Genomic DNA, 18,682 nt, shown 5'->3' with positions numbered 1-18,682 from the left:
CGCGGCCGTTTGCTCTCCAACGGTCAAGTCAGTCTATGGGCAATGAACACCAAACTCAAACTCTGTGATCACTGTGTGTGTCTCTCTCACTCTGTTCCTCTCTCAAAATTGCGTAACTTGCACTAATGAAAACGTAGAGTGTTTTGTAGAAAATGTCAAAACGTACCTTGGTTATGTCTGTTGTCGACCTTATATACCTTTTGTGTTATTGCCCTTCTGTTTAGCTGTGACTTAAACATTTTGTAGGCGCGTGTTAGCGACACTAACACCTAGACTTAGGGCCATCCAGTGTGTAAGACTGCCCTGCCATAGTGCACCTGGCGTGGGGTGACTACTTGGATGCCAACTCATGCACCCAATCTCTGTGTCATCCGCCTTGAGAGTTCCCTACCTTACTCACGTGCCATGCATGCAGATCACCCTCTAGGACGTGACCCCTCTCGGGTCGTCTCTGTCCCCGTGGCTCTTTAAGGGTGGTGCGTATTACCGCGTCCCTACACCCCATGCACAAATCCTTTGTGAGTTGGGTCTCTCCCTACTGGTAACTGGGGTGTGGCTTGAAAACCACCTCTCTTTGTCTATCTTTACTATTGAGGTGCCGAGGCCCGAAGCCTCCACGCCCTGCCTCTGTGTCGCCCCCTCCACGGTCGCCCTTACCCGTGAGCCTAAGGAGACACTTTCCTGTCCTGCTGTACTTTCCAAGGGTCCCATCATGTTGACTTTGGTCAACGCCCGAGGACCGGACAGTACAATTTTCATTTCAAAATTGGTTCTTTCTTTAAAATTTGCTCAATTCACATGAATGAAATTCCTCTTGTAATGTGTGCTATTTAAGAGAACTGAGGTCATTTTCTTTCTTCATCAACAAGCTTAACTGTGCACCCAAAATTGAATATAGTATGTACATTCTAGTGCATCACTAGTACAAAATACTTCATTCACGACTCCCTTTAAAGACGGTTATAAAATAACCATCGTAATAAGCGAGGCGGTGGCATATGAGTAATTTTTTTGAATTTTTTTAACATTTTTAACGACGGTTCAGGCAGGAACCGTCGTTAAATGTGAAACTTGGAGGATACAAGGACGGTTCTGTATAGAACCGTCGTTATAAGTTAATTGTGGGAGGATACAAAGACGGTTCTGTAGATAACCGTCTTTGTAAGTGAGCACTTAACAACTTTCTTTCCCTCTCATTCATTCACTCTCATTTTTGTTTCCCTCTTTCACTCATCACCCACACCGCAACCCTCATTGCCTCTACCTTCACTGAGTTTTGCGCCGCCTGTGCCACGCGACCACCGCCGTGACTCCAGCGACCACCGTCAAGCCTGCTGCGACCACCGCCAAGCCTGCTGCGACCATCGCGACCACCGCCAAGCCTGTGCTACGCGACCACCGCCGTGACCATCGTTGTGCCACGCGAAGACCTCCACCGCGACTCGCGCGACCACCGCCGCCTATACCGAGAAGTCCGCGCCTCCTATGATGTGAAGCCCGCGCCGTCCGTGCCGTGAAGACCACCGCCGCAGCTCGTGCGACCACGCCCTCCTTAACTGACGCTGTGAAACCCTCCGAAACCCTCGCCGTTGCCGCTCCGAAACCCTCGCCGTCCGCTGCTCTGCACCCCCCATGACAACATCTTCCCTTGCATCTTCCTCACCGCCAGCATCTCCTCTTTGCTGTTACGTTTATTAACAAAGTTCCCGTTCGCTTCTTCGCCATTTCAGCTTCGTTCTACATTTGAGGTTAGTACGTTTTTATTTATTATTTACTATATTTTGAACGTGTTTTCTTTGAGTTAGACATTGATTTTATATATTGAACGCACTGAGTCTGAGTCCGAGGGTGTCCGACCTTCGACAATCTGAATTTAGTTTTTAATGATTAGATATTGCTTTTATATATTGAACGAACTGATTCTGAGTCCGGAGGTGGCCGACCTTTGGCAGTTTTGATTTAGTTTTTAATGATTATATATTGTTTTGACATATTGAACGCATTGGTACTGAGTCCGGAGGTGTCCGACCTTCGGCAATTTTGATTTATTTTTTAATGATTAGATAATGAACGCATTGGTTCTGAGTCCGCACTGATTCTTAGTTTAGCAGTTCTATGGATCGGAGTTGGATTAATACACCACGAATAAGTGATACTTACGAAAAAGGGGTGGAAGAATTCATACAGTTCGCAGAACATAATGTCGTTAGTTGTAATAATGGAGTAAGGATAAGGTGTCCTTGTGTGAATTGTTTAAATGGAAGGATATTGAGTGTTTCCGAAATTAGAGAACATCTTTTGTGTGATGGATTTTTGAAAAGTTATACAACATGGACGTGGCATGGTGAATTGTTAGACTTGCCAAGTGTGCACGGAGGTTCGGAGGAAGTTTATTTCTCAATGGATGATAGATTAGAAGACATGATTCGTGATGTGGGAGCAGAATCATTTGCTAATGCAATTTTCAAAAATATGTCTAATGATGCAGAGACTCCTTTGTATCCTGGTTCAACTAACTTCACACGATTATCAGCAGTGTTAAGGTTGATGAATTTGAAGGCAATGAATGGATGGACCGACAAAAGTTTTACCGAATTGCTTCAATTGCTTAAGAACATGCTTCCAGAAGGAAATACCTTGCCCAATCGAAATTATGAGGCGAAAAAAATACTTTGTCCAATGGGTATGGAGTATAGAAAAATACATTCATGTCCTAACGATTGTATTTTATACAGAAATGAGTATGAAGATTTAAGAAGATGTCCCAGGTGTGGTTTGTCACGTTATAAGGTTAAGGTTGGCTAGAATGATGAAATTGATGAATTGACAAAGGAAGGTCCTCCTGCTAAGGTTGTTTGGTATCTTCCAATAATTCCAAGGCTTAAGCGTTTGTTTGCAAATGCAGATGACGCTAAAAACCTTAGGTGGCATGCAGATAATAGAAAATGTGATGGATTACTTCGTCATCATGCTGATTCTTTGCAGTGGAAGAATATTGATAAAGAATTTCCTGAATTTGGAAAAGAACCAAGAAACTTAAGACTTGGATTGGCAACTGATGGAATGAATCCCTTTGGAAATTTAAGTAGTAATCATAGTTCATGGCCCGTTTTGTTAGTGATTTACAACTTACCTCCTGCGTTGTGTATGAAACGCAAATACATGATGTTATCTATGATGATCTCTGGTCCAAAACAACCTGGAAATGACATAGATGTTTATCTTAATCCATTGATTGAAGATTTGAAATTATTGTGGAATGAAGGGGTTGATGTGTTTGACGCGTTTAAAAATGAATCTTTCCGATTGCATGCGATGTTGTTTTGTACTATCAATGACTTCCCTGCATATGGGAACTTGTCAGGTTATAGTGTGAAAGGCCATAGAGCATGTCCAATATGTCAAGAAAAGACATCTTATGAGCAGTTGAAACATGGAAGAAAAACCGTGTATCTTGGGCATCGTAGATTTCTAAAGAAATATCATTGGTATCGTCGATTGAAAAAAGCTTTTAACGGATACCAAGAACATGACATTTGTCCCACTCCCTTAAGTGGTGTTGAAATTTATGAAAAAATAAAAAATGTTAATGTGACTTTTGGAAAAATGAAGAAGAAGCAAACGGTGAGTGAAATATGGAAGAAGAGATCAATCTTTTTTTATCTTCCGTATTGGTGTAAGTTAGATGTTAGACACTGTCTAGATGTAATGCACGTAGAGAAGAATGTGTGTGACAGTCTAATAGGAACACTTCTGAAAATTAAAGGCAAAACAAAGGATGGTGTGAATGCACGTCTGGATTTGATTGAAATGAATATACGAGAGGAATTGGCACCGAGAGAAGTTGGTAAACGTACATACTTGCCTACAGTGTGTTACACTTTGTCAAAGAAAGAGAAAACAAGTTTTTGTGAATGTCTTAAAGGTGTTAAGGTACCACAAGGCTACTCTTCAAATGTGAAGAGTCTTGTATCTATGAATGATTTGAAACTAATTGGCTTAAAGTCACATGATTGTCACGTTCTAATGCAACAATTATTACCGGTGGCTATTCGTGGAATCTTGCCCAAAAAAGTTAGGCATACAATCACTCGACTATGTTCATTTTTCAATTCCATATGTAGTAAAGAGATTGACTCTCAGAAGTTGGATGAACTTGAAGAAGAAATAATTGTTATCTTGTGTCAACTCGAGATGTTTTTTCCTCCATCTTTTTTTGATATTATGGTACACTTGGTTGTTCATCTTGTAAGAGAAATCAGATTGTGTGGGCTAGTTTATATGCGATGGATGTATCCAATTGAACGATACATGAAGATTTTGAAGGGATATGTGAAGAATCAATGTCGTCCAGAAGCTTCCATTATTGAAAGATACATTTCAGAAGAATCTATTGAGTTTTGTTCCGAGTACATGTCAAAAGCCAAATGTATAGGAGTTCCTGAAAAAGGTTGGCACTCTCGTAGATTCATAAGTAAATCTTCAAGAGGTGTACATGTCATAAGCAAATCTAGAGAAGAGGTTCTGCAAGCACACTTGTATATCTTGAATAACACTGATGAGGTGTTACCATACTTAGATACACACAAAGACATTGTCAAATATAAAAATCCAAGACAATCAGAAAAATGGGTGTTAATTGAGCATAACAAAACTTTCATGTCATGGTTTAAGCAACAAATAATGAATGATCCATCAGCATCTGAAACATTAACATGGCTTGCAAACGGTCTCAAATTTGATGTTTTATGTTGTTCTGGCTATGAAGTAAATGGTTGTTTGTTTTACACAAAGTCTCGAGATGATAGGAGTACAATGCAAAATAGCGGAGTCACCTTGGAGGCAGAGTCTATGCAGTTTTCAACTGCAAAGGATCAAAATCCTGTTGTGGGATCAATGCCCTATTATGGTGTCATAGTAGAGATTTGGGAAGTTAATTATACCAAGTTTACTGTACCTGTTTTCAAATGCAAGTGGGTTGACAATAAGACTGGTGTCAAAGTTGATGAATCAGGAATGACTTTGGTTGACTTTCGAAAGATAGGTTATCATGACGAACCATTTATAATGGCACATCAAGCTCCCCAAGTTTTCTATATCCAAGATCCTACGTCTGACCACTGGTCTGTTGTGCTACATGGAAAAAAACAACATAATGACCCAGAAGATACAAACAATGACATTTGTGAGATTGAATCACTTACAAGAACGACCATCAATAAAGAGTACGAGGATGTTGTTGATGTTGTACATACAACTCGAAATGATCATGATGAAGGAATATATATTTGTATGTACATGTGATTCATGTTTAGTTTTACAATATATTTCATTTTAATTATATTTCATATTTTTGATGCTTATCATATTTTTTTGATAACAGGAACATGGCAGATGATAAAGTTTCCCATTCAAAAACTGGTAGAGGACCTACAAGATTAAAGAATATGTTTAAGAAGATAAATAAAGATGACAAAATACCTTTGTCTATTGATATCCACACTGGTGTGCCCACTGGGCAACATGCAAAGAAATATAGGAGTTATCTCGGAGTACTATCTCGTGAAAGGATCTCTATCTTAACTCAGTCCTGGGATCACGTGACTGACCACGAGAAAAACATGATTTGGCAAGATATTCTGGTATGTAACTGTTTTTACTTTGCTCAATCTAAAGTTCTTTTATACTTTGTTTTTGTTTATGAACTAATTCTTTCAAACAATGTAGACGCATTACAACATCCCGAATGTGGAAACCTTGAAAGCGAAGGTTCTTTCAGATGTGGGTGTCAAGTTTCGTCAGTTCAAATCAAAATTGACAACAGATTATATATATGGGAAAAGGAAAGAAGAAAATCCTTGTGCAAAATATGCATCCATTGATGAAGAAACTTGGCAACAGTTTGTCAATATTCGACAAACTGAAAAATGGCAGGTTAGTATCACTTTTATATTTGAATATAGTTTATATTAACGTATTACTAAATTTTGAGTGTTATGATAGGAGGTTCGGAACAAAGCAAAAGCCAATCAGGCACATAATGATACCCCACACTTATTGTCTCATGGTGGTTATAAGTTGCTAGAGTAGAAAATGCTTGAAGAAAAGATTAAAGCACGTTCTACTTCCATTGAGGAAATGAATAGTGTAGATTCTTTAAGACCTCCATCCCCACCACTCTGACATGAGATGTGGAAGGGTGCCCATATAAACACATTAGGGGCATGGAGTTCTATGTCTACAGAACAAACAATTGAACGCATTGTAAGTTTGACAATTTCTTTTCAATGTGTTATTTTAAATTCTAGGTGTTATTTTAAATTCAATGTGTTGAAGTTTGTCAATTTCTTTTCATTTGTTTTAGGATTCTCTTAATGAGCAATCAACACAGGGGACTTTTAAACCATGTGGTCGCAATGATATTCTTAATGTTGCTCTCGGACGACCTGAACACCCTGGACGTGTTCGTGTAACTGGATAGGGGTTGGGATTCGGTCATATTTTGGACCTCCATCACACAACAAGGAACAATTGTCCAATGAACCTAGCCAAGAGTATTTACTACAACTACGTGAGCAGTTAAAGGCTGAGGTAACTCAAGAACTTAAAGAAAGCTTCATGGAGGAGTTTAGTGCGCGAATGGAAATGGAGTTCAAAAAGCGGTGGGAAGGTTTAGGACACTCACAGCAACCACCTACTATGGTAGAAGATGAACCACCTCCGCCTCCTATTATGAAAGTCAGCACTAAAGGGAGTTGTTCAGCAGTTGATCTATCAGGGGATGACTTTGGCTCAACTAGCCAATGCGAATTATATGTTGAGTGTAATTCTTTGACTCGATTCGTTGCCTTGGGTAAGTGTTATGAAGGGGTCACAATGTTACACAATGTGCCTCTTCCTTCTAATTTCATGAAGGTCACGGTGGAGAAGGTCCTTTATGGTGATCTTGCAGTTCCTGTGCCGACATCAGAGGTGACAATTGTGGCAGAGGCATTACATACTTTCGTTGCCTGACCTAGACATCTCGTCAGACCTTTAGACTCTATGGTATATATTTGCACTAATACTAATAGAATTATATATCAAATATATTACATTCTAACTAATTTAAGTATTTTTTTGTTTTGATGAGTATCAAGAACCTAAGACAAATCTGCCTCTGGGAAAGAAGAAAATAGTCTCCATTGATGATCCTCTGGCGGCATTGGTGGAAGTTGCTACAGCTTTAGATACAACCGTCTTAGAGGTTCCATGGGATGCCAATGTTTTTGGAAGGCATAGTAATCTACTGTTGTATGTTCACATGTCTAATTTGTTGGACCTTGCATCCGGAGATCAAGAGATTAACATAACAGTTCTGCAATTATGGATGATGTAAGTTCAAATTTTAAAATCTTTATACTTTTGATTTATTAAATATATTATTACTAACTTATTGAAATTTAGGTATCTTTCTGGATTATGCTTTGATGAGGGGAAACACAATATATATGGGTTTTTAGACCCTCAAATCACTCAATCAATTGGAAACAAGAAGTCGGAAACACAAACATACATCACCACTGCCTTAAAGAATGGTGGAAAACACATTTATTTTGCTCCGTACATCCATGAGTAAGTTCTTATTTATTAAATAATTTTTAATAAATTATTGAAATAAGAGAAACTAATTAACTGATTTGTTATACAGGCGTCATTGGCAACTATTGATCATATCTGTTCAAGATCATACCGCTGCATGGTTTTGCTCCTTGCATAAAAAACCTCCTGCCTATTTTAAAAACATTATAGATAGGTACGACAGTTTCATTTAACATTTATTATTACTTATATATTATATAATGTTATGTATTCTAACATGAAATCTTATTATTTTAGTGCTTACTCTGGATATAATATCTTGTGTGGGAGGAGAACATCAAACGCACAAAAACTCACTTGGATGTACCTTAAGGTATTTAAAGTATATTTGTTTACTTAATTTAATGTGTTTCACTCATTCATTTAATACATTTATTTTCACATGCAGTCCAACAGGCAACCTGAAAATTATGAGTGCGGTTATTATGTTATGCAGTGGATGTTGACTATTTTGCAAGCTGAAATTAAGAAAGGTTGGGATAAGGTAATACCTTAATACAATAAACACATTAAAATTTGAGATTTATTATTCATGCACTAATTCAAAATATTTCAAATGTCACAGTTGTTCAACGACCAACACCCGCTAGATTTAGAAGCATTGGAGTATGTGAGAACAACATGGTCAAAGTATCTTGTAACCATGTATAACACTCTAGTATAGATAAATCATTACAATGACAAATTTTTTCATATATTACCAAACTTTTTTGTATAATGTTATAATTTGTTGTATTTAATTTTTATATTTAAATTATAATTTGAAATGTTTTTATTTTCTGTAATTGAAAACTTTATACATGTTATTTGAGATTTTAAAAAAATAAATAATTTTTTTTTAATCAATACATATAACGACGGTTCCACTTGGAACCGTCTTTAAAAGTCATATTTACAACGACGGTTCCTCTGGGAACCGTCTTCAAAAGTGCCTTAAAGTTTTTAATAAAAAAAATCACAAACCACCTTTAACGAAGGTTCTGAGAACCGTTGTGAAAAAACCATACCTTTTAACGACTCCTGTAATAACGACGGTTCCAGAACCGTCTTTAAATGTTGATTTTAACCGTCGTTAATCTACCTTTATGTACTGGTGTATCTAACTTCTTATTATAGGTTGATAAAGTTAGTGATCCCCCATAAACTCAGGCTAGAAGCTGAAAAAAGAGATGATGTTGTATGCATATATGCTATATAAGTGGTAATGGTTTACAAGAATTTTGTAATGCAGTTCAAGACAGGCTAAAGGTACAAACTTGAAAACAATCTGAATATAACTCAAGACATAGCATTTTTGTATTTCATACCATGTAACTTTGAACTATTTACATTTGCTAATAAAAAATCTATTCATTGACAGGACTCCATGGTTTGGGTAGAAGCTTTAGTCCCATTTGAAAATGGGAACCTTCTCAGTACCATACATCAGGTTGGAATGATAGAAAAAATTGTAAGTAATATATACCTTTGCCCATTAACCAATTATGGATTTGGTTTCCCTTTCCATTTTAAGCTGGCAGATTTTATATTGTTCATCATATGATAGTTTTCCTGCTTGTATGCTATCGTTGGACTTATATTTGATCTTTAATTTATATAGAAATATACTGAGCAAGGACATATACCAAGGAACACGTGCCCCTGCGTTTTGCAAGTATGCTCACACCCATGAGGTAACTGTGCGTATCGCGACCTTAACTTTCTTTAGTATTGATCCTGCCTGTTGACCGGAACGCTGGAAACTGCCTCGTCAAAGGATCGACGTGCGCACCGCTTCTCACCTCCGTTCCTCTTCGGGATCTATCTCAAGGTCCTGCAAAGAAACAGCACGGCGCCGCTGCGGCCGATCGCACTCCAACGCTCAAGTCAGTGACGGTATCACCAAAAACTAAGAGAACTGGAACCGTACAAATCCTCTCTCACAGTCAGCTCTATCACTCGCAAGCGTAAAGTGTATGAACTGAACGTGCGTACCTCAGAAAGTTTGTTAAGAACTCTTATATACCTGGTGGCTTTCTCTCTCCTGGCAGTTACAGACTCGAACACGTGGCTCGCATCCAACCGTACACGTGCCATCATCTGGAGGCTCCCTGACTTGGCGCTGCTTCTACTCTCATTTTGGCTAAGTTACTTATGCATGGTACTGCCCAGTGCATAGCTAACTTAGGAGTGCGATCTCTACTGGAACTGGCGAGTTAGGGGCCTTCATACACCTTCCCTGTGGTCTCGCCGGCCGCCTTCATAATCTGCTTCTCCTTCATCTTCGGCGATGTGCTTTCTCTGGCGATCTCCAATGACTAGGTCGCCTGAATCTACATTTGGTGACTTGATCTTTAACCTGGCGATCGCCGATTCTGGTAAGCTGGAAGTCGGAACACGCCAGCTTAACAACTGGCGACTACACGTGCCCCCCGACTTCCTTCCTTTCTGCCAACCTGGCGCCTTGTCAACACGCCTACACTGTAGCAGGACGCCACGTCATCACACCCGACCACCAGGGCGGTACAAGTATATCTAGTTTTGCTGCATAACATGTACATATAAAGATAAACCAGCATGGATCCCCTTTGAGTGAGCCACTTTTATACAGTCTCTTTACAAGGTAATATTACTTTCAATTTTATGGATATTTCACCCAAAGAGCATTATCAAAATTGAACATGCCTTTAGATCATATTCCTCCAAAAGTGGAAATTAACTTGGAGGTTCTGGTTTTCGTGTAAAAAATATATCCCATTGTGCTATATTTGCGGGATGTTGATAATACAAATGGCAAAGGATATATTACTTGTTCCAGAAAATGTTGAAGAAACTATCTGGACCCATTTTGATTCTTGGTTCACGTGTAATAGATTGTGGTAATGACTATGAAGAGGTGAATGAGAAGCTTGATTCATTTGATTGGACTGTTTTAATGTACCAGCAGGCACAAAAGAATATAGTCCAGCCTCGCATGTCTGTAAGTATATTTGTTTTTTTACGTGTATAAATGTTTGAATGTTCCCATGCTTATAATACTATTTTTTGTCATATTTCAGATGGTCCGTGGAGCAAGCATCAGTCCTGCAATGCCAATGGATGTGGACAACAATCGAGGTTGGTGCATCTGAAATTAGTTGCATAACTTTGTGATTCTGCATTGACAGGTATTAATGCTTATTTAGGGGATGTCTCAGCCGAACGCATTAAATCAAACAATGTAACTGGTTCCGGTGTATGACAACCCGAGACCATGAAGCTCAACAATATTTTCTATCATTTGAATCTATTTAATGCAGAATTATAGTAGCACTATCCTTTGTGGAAAACAGGGAAAATATATATGATAAGATCGATTTTTTATTGCATTAGAATGTTTATTCTTCTTGTGATTTCAATATATATTGTTTAATCTGATCTATATCTTCTTGAACCACAGGTTGCTGCAAGCTTTGCAGTTGAAGGGGCTGGAATGAGTGAGCTGAAACAGTGGAATGATTTGTACGGAGAAGGGGGTTCAAGGAAACTGATAATAATGGTACTTTGATAATTTAAAAGATGTCGCAAAAGACTAAATAGGGTATAGGGTATGGTTGTGCATTTTTATAATCACACACACTATAAAAATATATTTTAATCATTCTTTTCCTTCGCCTTTTTCTTTCTTACTTGTTAACATCCATTAGATGTTTGACTCATGTTTTCTTTAGCAGAAATGTAATGGCTAGACTAGAAGCATAAACTTTGACTTTTTTTAGAAGAATTTGTGACTTTATGTTTATATTTATAAGACAAAATTTAAAGTTTATGACATTGTTATATGAATTCAAAGACTTTTAATTAATTTTAGTGTGAATGAATCAATAATGAATGTGCTAAGTGATTTGTTTATTATCTTTTTTGACCTACCTAACTTGGTCTTCAAACAACTATTTAATATGTATAATTTTTAATATTATTTACTCTCTTCTTAATTAACTTTTATCCGTAATAAAAAATTATTTTATTGCAACAAATATTATAATAAATAAATGTATCAAGTTTTTTTTAAAAATACACTTTTTATGACGATTATTACTAAAATTGTCAAAAAATATTATCTTTAATTATTATAAAAAGTAATAGATTCTATGACGGCTAAAACATAGCTGCTATAGAAAATAATATATTTTACAACGGTTAAAATATTATCTATCATAAAAAATAATATTTTAATTTATTTTTTATAACAGTTCTTTTGTATTTGACATAAAAAAAATTTTATGACGTATGCAACGTAATAAAAATACAAAAATGTATATCTATGAGAGATCTGACATAAAAAAAATCTATTTTCATCGTTATAAAAATATTTTTTCCATTAGTGAGAATAATAACTTTTTTTAAACATATTGCTTTAAATTTTGACAGTATAAACAAATATCTTAAAAAAAAATTTAAAAAAGGAGTTTTAATTACTTTCTTAGTTAATGTAATTAATAGAATGAGATCCATTTTCTTAAGAATAAATAGAATGACTTACATATAATTTCAACTTTTTATTTTATTTTATATTAATAGTTTTCATTAATAAGGTGATAAATACATCAATAAGGGTATCTTTCTCATTGAGAGATCTACACTTCACAAAAATTCCTTTTTTGGAAAAATCTTACTTTATTTTAAAATTACACATTTCGATTATATTAGTCATCATAATTATTTCAAAATTTAATTTATTATTTTTAGCATTAACATATAATTGATATTAGTTATGATGATTAAAATATGAAATTTTATATAATCTTAGGAGTTTTTATCAAATTATTAGTGTCTATAACATTTATTTATATTTCAATTAGTATTTAATAATTTAAATTTTAATTATTTAAAATATTAGTTAGTTTTTTTCATAAATAGTTGTTAAATAAATAATAAAATATATAATTATATAATTTTTAATTGTTAAAGTTATGATGTCGATTGTTCTACAACAATACCGGTTTATAACCTAAGTATATTTTTGTTGTTGGGATGAATGTTATTTAGAGAAGTGAAAATATTAATATATTTTTTTTCTTTTGTATGTGCAAGAACCCTTCAAGAATTTGTATATGGAATATTAATTGACTGTTTAGATACAAAATGTATGTTATAAACTAGAATTCTATTTTTTATGAAGTAAATTATGTTTAAAAATGGTCTACTTTCTGTAATTTAAGTTCACAGTAATATTAAATATTATTTTTAAGTATGATTAATGTGTACTAAAGATAAAAAAAAAAAAAACTCTGATAATAGAATGTCGTTGTTTAGATAACTGTTAATATGAATTATAACAAATTGATCAAACACAATTTAATGTTTTAAAAAAAATTAACATTATTTAATTTATTAATTTAAATCTAAATATTTGATATAAAAATTGTAATATTTCTACTCATTAACATTATTAGTTCATTTTTAATTTAATATTGTACAAAAGTTAAAAAAAAAATCTAAAATGTATGTTCAGATCTCATTACTTTTACTTAACTAATGAACAAGGGAGAGAATTGAGAATATTATGTTGTCATTACTATTACTTTATTTTGTATGGAAGGAAGTGTTGGATGAAATTGAAAGTACCAAAGTTTATATATACTTCTTTTTAATAAATTTTGAACCCTCTTGTATGCTTGTAATATATTTTTCAGTTTATTGATTACTAAACATAAAATCCAAAAGCAGTATAGACCACCCTATAAAAGAAAACTGCACCCGCATATATTGATGACACCTATGAAAATTAAAATTTTTATTTTATTTTTCAAAAATATATATTTTGAATTATATATTTCAAAATGTATTTATGAATCCAGAGATAATTTTTTGAAATATACAATCTAAAATATATTAATACGTTCTAGAATACGTTTCAGAATGTACATCTGAAATATAAAATATGTTATAAAATGTATTAATAAATTTTAGATTCAAAATTATGGGATGTGTTTTCAGAATTTCTGAGTTTGATTAATACATTACAGATTATATTTGAAATCATTAAAAATCTATTATTGAATTTTTTAATTCAAAATTATATTTCCAAAATATATAATTTAAAATGTATTTTATAAAAATAAATTTATCATTTCAACCTCTCATGGTAGTGCAAGTTTAGAAACATCAGGGTGCAAAATGCAATGTCCCTATAAACATAAAAACAAACCCATAACGGGCCTCAAGCCCAAGTATCGTAAAATAGTTTCATTTCCAATTTCAAGGCTGTATAGAGGTCAAAGGCTCCTGAGAAGGTAAAAATTTCAATTGTCATCTTTAATTATAATTTATGATGACAATGTTTTTACTTCTTTAACTAATAAATTGTCATTTTGAATAAATATATAAATAGATAATAATTTATTATTTATTAAAATTGAATCCTTTAATTTTTGGATGTTATGTAATTGATAAATACATTATTTTGCAGGGTAAAGAAAAACAACTTGAAAGAAAGGAGAACTTGGAGACTTGTAAAAGAGCATTGAATTATATAAAATTCATTAAACCAAAAGCGTAAGCTAAAGCTAATTAAAAATGATTTTAACTAATTTAACATTTTAGGAGGAAAGTTATCTCCATGTTCGCTTTAACACACAATTATATATATATATATATAAACAATAACCTCTATTGATTTTGATATTATGATAGGAAGTATATTTAAGTCTAATTTATTTTTATAAATTTAAATTATAAAATTAGATATATATTCACTTATATTTTATAAAATATTTTTATATTTAGTCACATGAGATCTTCAACAAAAGTAAAAGTTTAGAAAAATAATAAATAATATTAAAATATTAAAATAAAAAATGTCATTTAATAGAAAATAAAAAATATTTTATTTTATTTAATATATATATATATAATAAAGTATAAATATAAACTTGTGTAAAAATAAGAAAAAATATAGTTTTGTTTTTACGAGGATGCTAACTTCTTTCTTTTATCTTTTTCCCTATACTTAAAATATATGAACAAAAACCATTAAAAAGTAAAATTACATTAACACATTGCTATATCCTCATTCATTACACTCATTTATCTTTTTTCTATTCCATCCATATTGTTTTCTAAACCCTAAACCACTTTAATATTCTCTCATTCAAGCAAACAAAATGGACATGTGTAAAAATATAATAAAAATGTAATGATTATGGTTTAGTCTCATTTTCTAGGACCCAACCAATTCTAGAGGACATTTTACTCTAGATTTTTTTGGAAAAATTCATAATTAATTCTCCCTCTTTGATGTAGATATAAGATGTGATGGAGATCAAGATCAAGACAAAATGGAGGCCAATATTCAAGGACAAGAAGAGGTAGAGGCTCAAGTGATAGACGCTCAAGGAGTTTTGAGCCCACCTCAAAGGCTTACAAGAAGCCAATTCAAGGAATTAGGAAATAATGGAAGGTTGTTTTCTCTTTTTATAGTTTCTTGTGTAATAACAAATGCTTTGAGGGAAACACGAGACACCTCTTTTGTAAAAGCATTTTTAGACTTTAGTTTAGGAGCTTGGGGGGAGTGAGCTTAGTAGTAAGCGTGAGCTTAGGTGTGAGCTTAGAAGTAAGCGTGAGCTTAGGAGTGAGCTTAGTAGGGGGGGTGTTGTAGGAGTAGGTAGCTTCTAGAATAAGCTTGTATTTGGCCGGCCCTTGATCCTATAAAAGAAGAGCTTGGGTCCTTCACAATTCAGAATTGAAATTGGTAATAGAGAAACTCTACTCATTTTGAGAGAGAATTGTGAGAACTTTGTCTTCTCCTTCACCTTGTCTTATCTTGAGTGCATTTGGTTCTCTCAAGTGGTGTCACTAGCTCACTTATCTTGGAGCCTTCACCATCCAAGTGGCGTGATCACCAAACCAAGTCCTTCATCTCCATAAGTTCTTCTTTCTTTCATCTCCATGTTCATTTGAAGCTAAAACATGTCTTAGTTTACTTTTCTAGCATTTTCATTCGGTATTTTAGCTTGTTTCTGAATATGCTTCGGTTCATCTTCTCCTTGGCTGTTTCTATTTGATTCTTCTTCAATTCTTTTGTTTTGTTCGGTTCAATTTCAGTATTGTAGCTTTCTATTCGGTCCTTTTGCTTTTATACACAATTTAATCGGTTCAATTAGCAATAGATGGATCTTCCATATGAGTTTGGTGCTTGGTGCAAGTTTTGGTCAGTTCTTGAAACATAGAACATTGATCCAATTCTATTAAAAGTGCCTAAGATATCTCCAACTCAAGTTGATTCCATAGAATGTCAAAGAATCATCTGTATTTGGCTAGTGGAATCATATCAAGATGGGCACTTGCGGAAACAATAAGCAAATAATAGAAAATAGAGCAAATAGAATAATGACACAAATTTTTTAACGTTGGAAAACCTTCTTCAACTTGAGAAGTAAAACCCATGGGACCTAGTCTAGAAAATTCCTTCACCATGAAAGTAGGATTACAATATTTGTTTCTTCTCACTCTTTGAGAATAACACTCAATCTCATCCAACAAGGATGAAATACAACATCTCTCTAGCATCTAACTAGGATTTCGAAATTCACCATTATGGTGAAAACGCCTCCACTATGAAAATGAGATTACAATATTTGTTTCTCTCACTCTGTGAGGATAACACTCAATCTCACCCAATAATGATGGAATACAAAGTCTCTCTAGCATCTCACTAGGATCTCTAATCTCACCATTATGGTGAAAACGCCTCCACTATGAAAGTGGGATTACAAAGTCTTTTCATTACTTCATCACTGCTTCATTGCTTCATCACTGCTTCATCCTTCTCTTCCTCAGAAGTTCCCCTTATATAAAGAATGAGAGGAAGGCTTCTTCATAAAGAGATTAATGCTCATTCTCATTATATTTTCAACAGAGAGTTACAATTTCCAAATAAACTTTTTAATGGCCATCATTGAATATATTCAATAGGTCGATTACCAATATTAAATGGTCATAATCTCCCATTAAATTATGGAGGGATTCCCAACAATTCTCTCCCTTAATTGACTTAATTGACGAGTATCAATAATTCAGCTCCCCCACAATAGTGTTACCAATATTAATTGGTCATAATCTCCCATTAAATTAATGAGGGATCTCCAACAACTCTCCCCCTTCCTGACTTAATTGAGGGGTATCAATAATTTAGCTCCCCCACAACAATCTGTTAGCTTCATAGATGAAATTTCCTTGGTCGTAATGTCAGAAAATATTTCATAGATGAGAAGTAAAACCCATGGGACCTAGTCCAGAAATTCCTTCCCTATAAAAGTAGGATTACAATATTTGTTTCTTATCACTCTGTAAGTATAATAAAACTGATAGTACTATTAGTATTATATTAGTACTAATAACACTACTAGTACTACTAGTATTATATTAGTACTTATAACACTGGTAGTACTATTAGTATTATATTAGTACTAATAACACTGATATTACTATTAATAATATATTAGACTAATAACACTGATAGTACTATTAGTATTATAAGTACCAATAACACTTATAATATTATTAGTATTATTAGTACCAATAACACTAATAGTAATTTCGTACTATTAGTACCAATAACATTAATAGTATGATTCATATTATTAGTACCAATTGCATTGATAATACTATTAGTATTATTAGTACTAATAATACTAATAGTACGATTAATATTAGTAGTACTAATAACACTGATAGTACGATTAGTATTATATTAGTACGAATAACACTAATAATACTATTAATGTTATATTAGTACTCATAACACTAATAGTACTATTAGTATTATATTAGTACCGATAACATTGATAGTACTATTAGTATTACCAGTACCGATAACATTGATAGTACTATTAGTATTATATTAGTACCGATAACATTGATAGTACTATTAGTATTATTAGTACCGATAACATTGATAAAACTATTAGTATTATTAGTACCGATAACATTGATAGTACTATTACTATTATTAGTACCAACAACATTGATAATACTATTAGTATTATGAGTACTAAAAAAACTGATAACTATTAGTATTATATTAGTAGCAATAACATTTATAGTTCTATTAATTTTATATTAGTACCAATAATACTGATCGTACTAATAACACTGATAGAACTATTAGTTATATATTAGTACTAATAACACTGATAGTACTATTACTATTATATTCGTATAGTAACACTCATAGTACTATTAATATTATATTAATACTAATAACACTAATAATATTATTAGTATTATTAGTACCAAAAACATTGATAGTACTATTAGTATTATTAGTACCAAAAACATTGATAGTACTATTATTATTATTAGTACCAATAACATTGATAGTAGTATTAGTATTATATTAGTACCAATAACACTGAGTGTACTATTAGTGTTATATTAGTACCAATAACATTGATATTACTATGGGTATTATTAGTACCAATAACATTGATAGTAACTATTAGTATTATAGTAGTACTAATAACACTAATAGTATGATTATACTATTAGTACTAATAACACTGATAGTACTATTAGTATTATATTAGTGCCAATAACATTGATAATACTATTAGTTTTATATTAGTACCAATAACACTGATAGTACTATTAGTATTATATTCGTACTAATAACACTAATAGTACTATTAGTAGTATTAGTACCAATAACATTGATAGTACTATTAGTATTATAAGCACCAATAACATTGATAGTACTATTAGTATTATTAGTACCAATAACACTAATAGTAGTATTAGTATTATGTTAGTACCAATAACATTGATTGTCTTATTAGTGTTATATTAGTACCAATAACACTAATTGTACTATTAGTATTATAGTAGTACTAATAACACTGATAGTATTATTAGTATTATATTAGTACCAATAACATTGATAATACTATTAGTTTTATATTAGTACCAATAACACTGATAGTACTATTTGTATTATATTCGTACTAATAACAGTGATAGTACTATTAGTAGTATTAATACTAATAACACTGATAGTAGTATAACTTATATATTAGTATTAATA

General features: G+C 33.2%; 1 protein-coding gene across 1 annotated transcript; it reads left to right on the top strand.

Moving 5' to 3' along the window:
• The first annotated feature begins 2,115 nt into the window (after positions 1-2,115).
• On the top strand, positions 2,116-5,304 carry LOC137834287 (uncharacterized). Its single transcript, XM_068642349.1, has 2 exons — positions 2,116-2,518; positions 2,846-5,304. Exons 1-2 carry the CDS (start codon positions 2,116-2,118, stop codon positions 5,302-5,304), a joined length of 2,862 nt encoding a protein of 953 aa, XP_068498450.1.
• The last annotated feature ends 13,378 nt before the right edge of the window (positions 5,305-18,682 follow it).

Source organism: Phaseolus vulgaris, chromosome 5 (genome assembly GCF_000499845.2).
Source record: "Phaseolus vulgaris cultivar G19833 chromosome 5, P. vulgaris v2.0, whole genome shotgun sequence".
NCBI lineage: Eukaryota > Viridiplantae > Streptophyta > Magnoliopsida > Fabales > Fabaceae > Phaseolus > Phaseolus vulgaris.
This window is presented reverse-complemented; position numbering and strand designations above follow the sequence as displayed.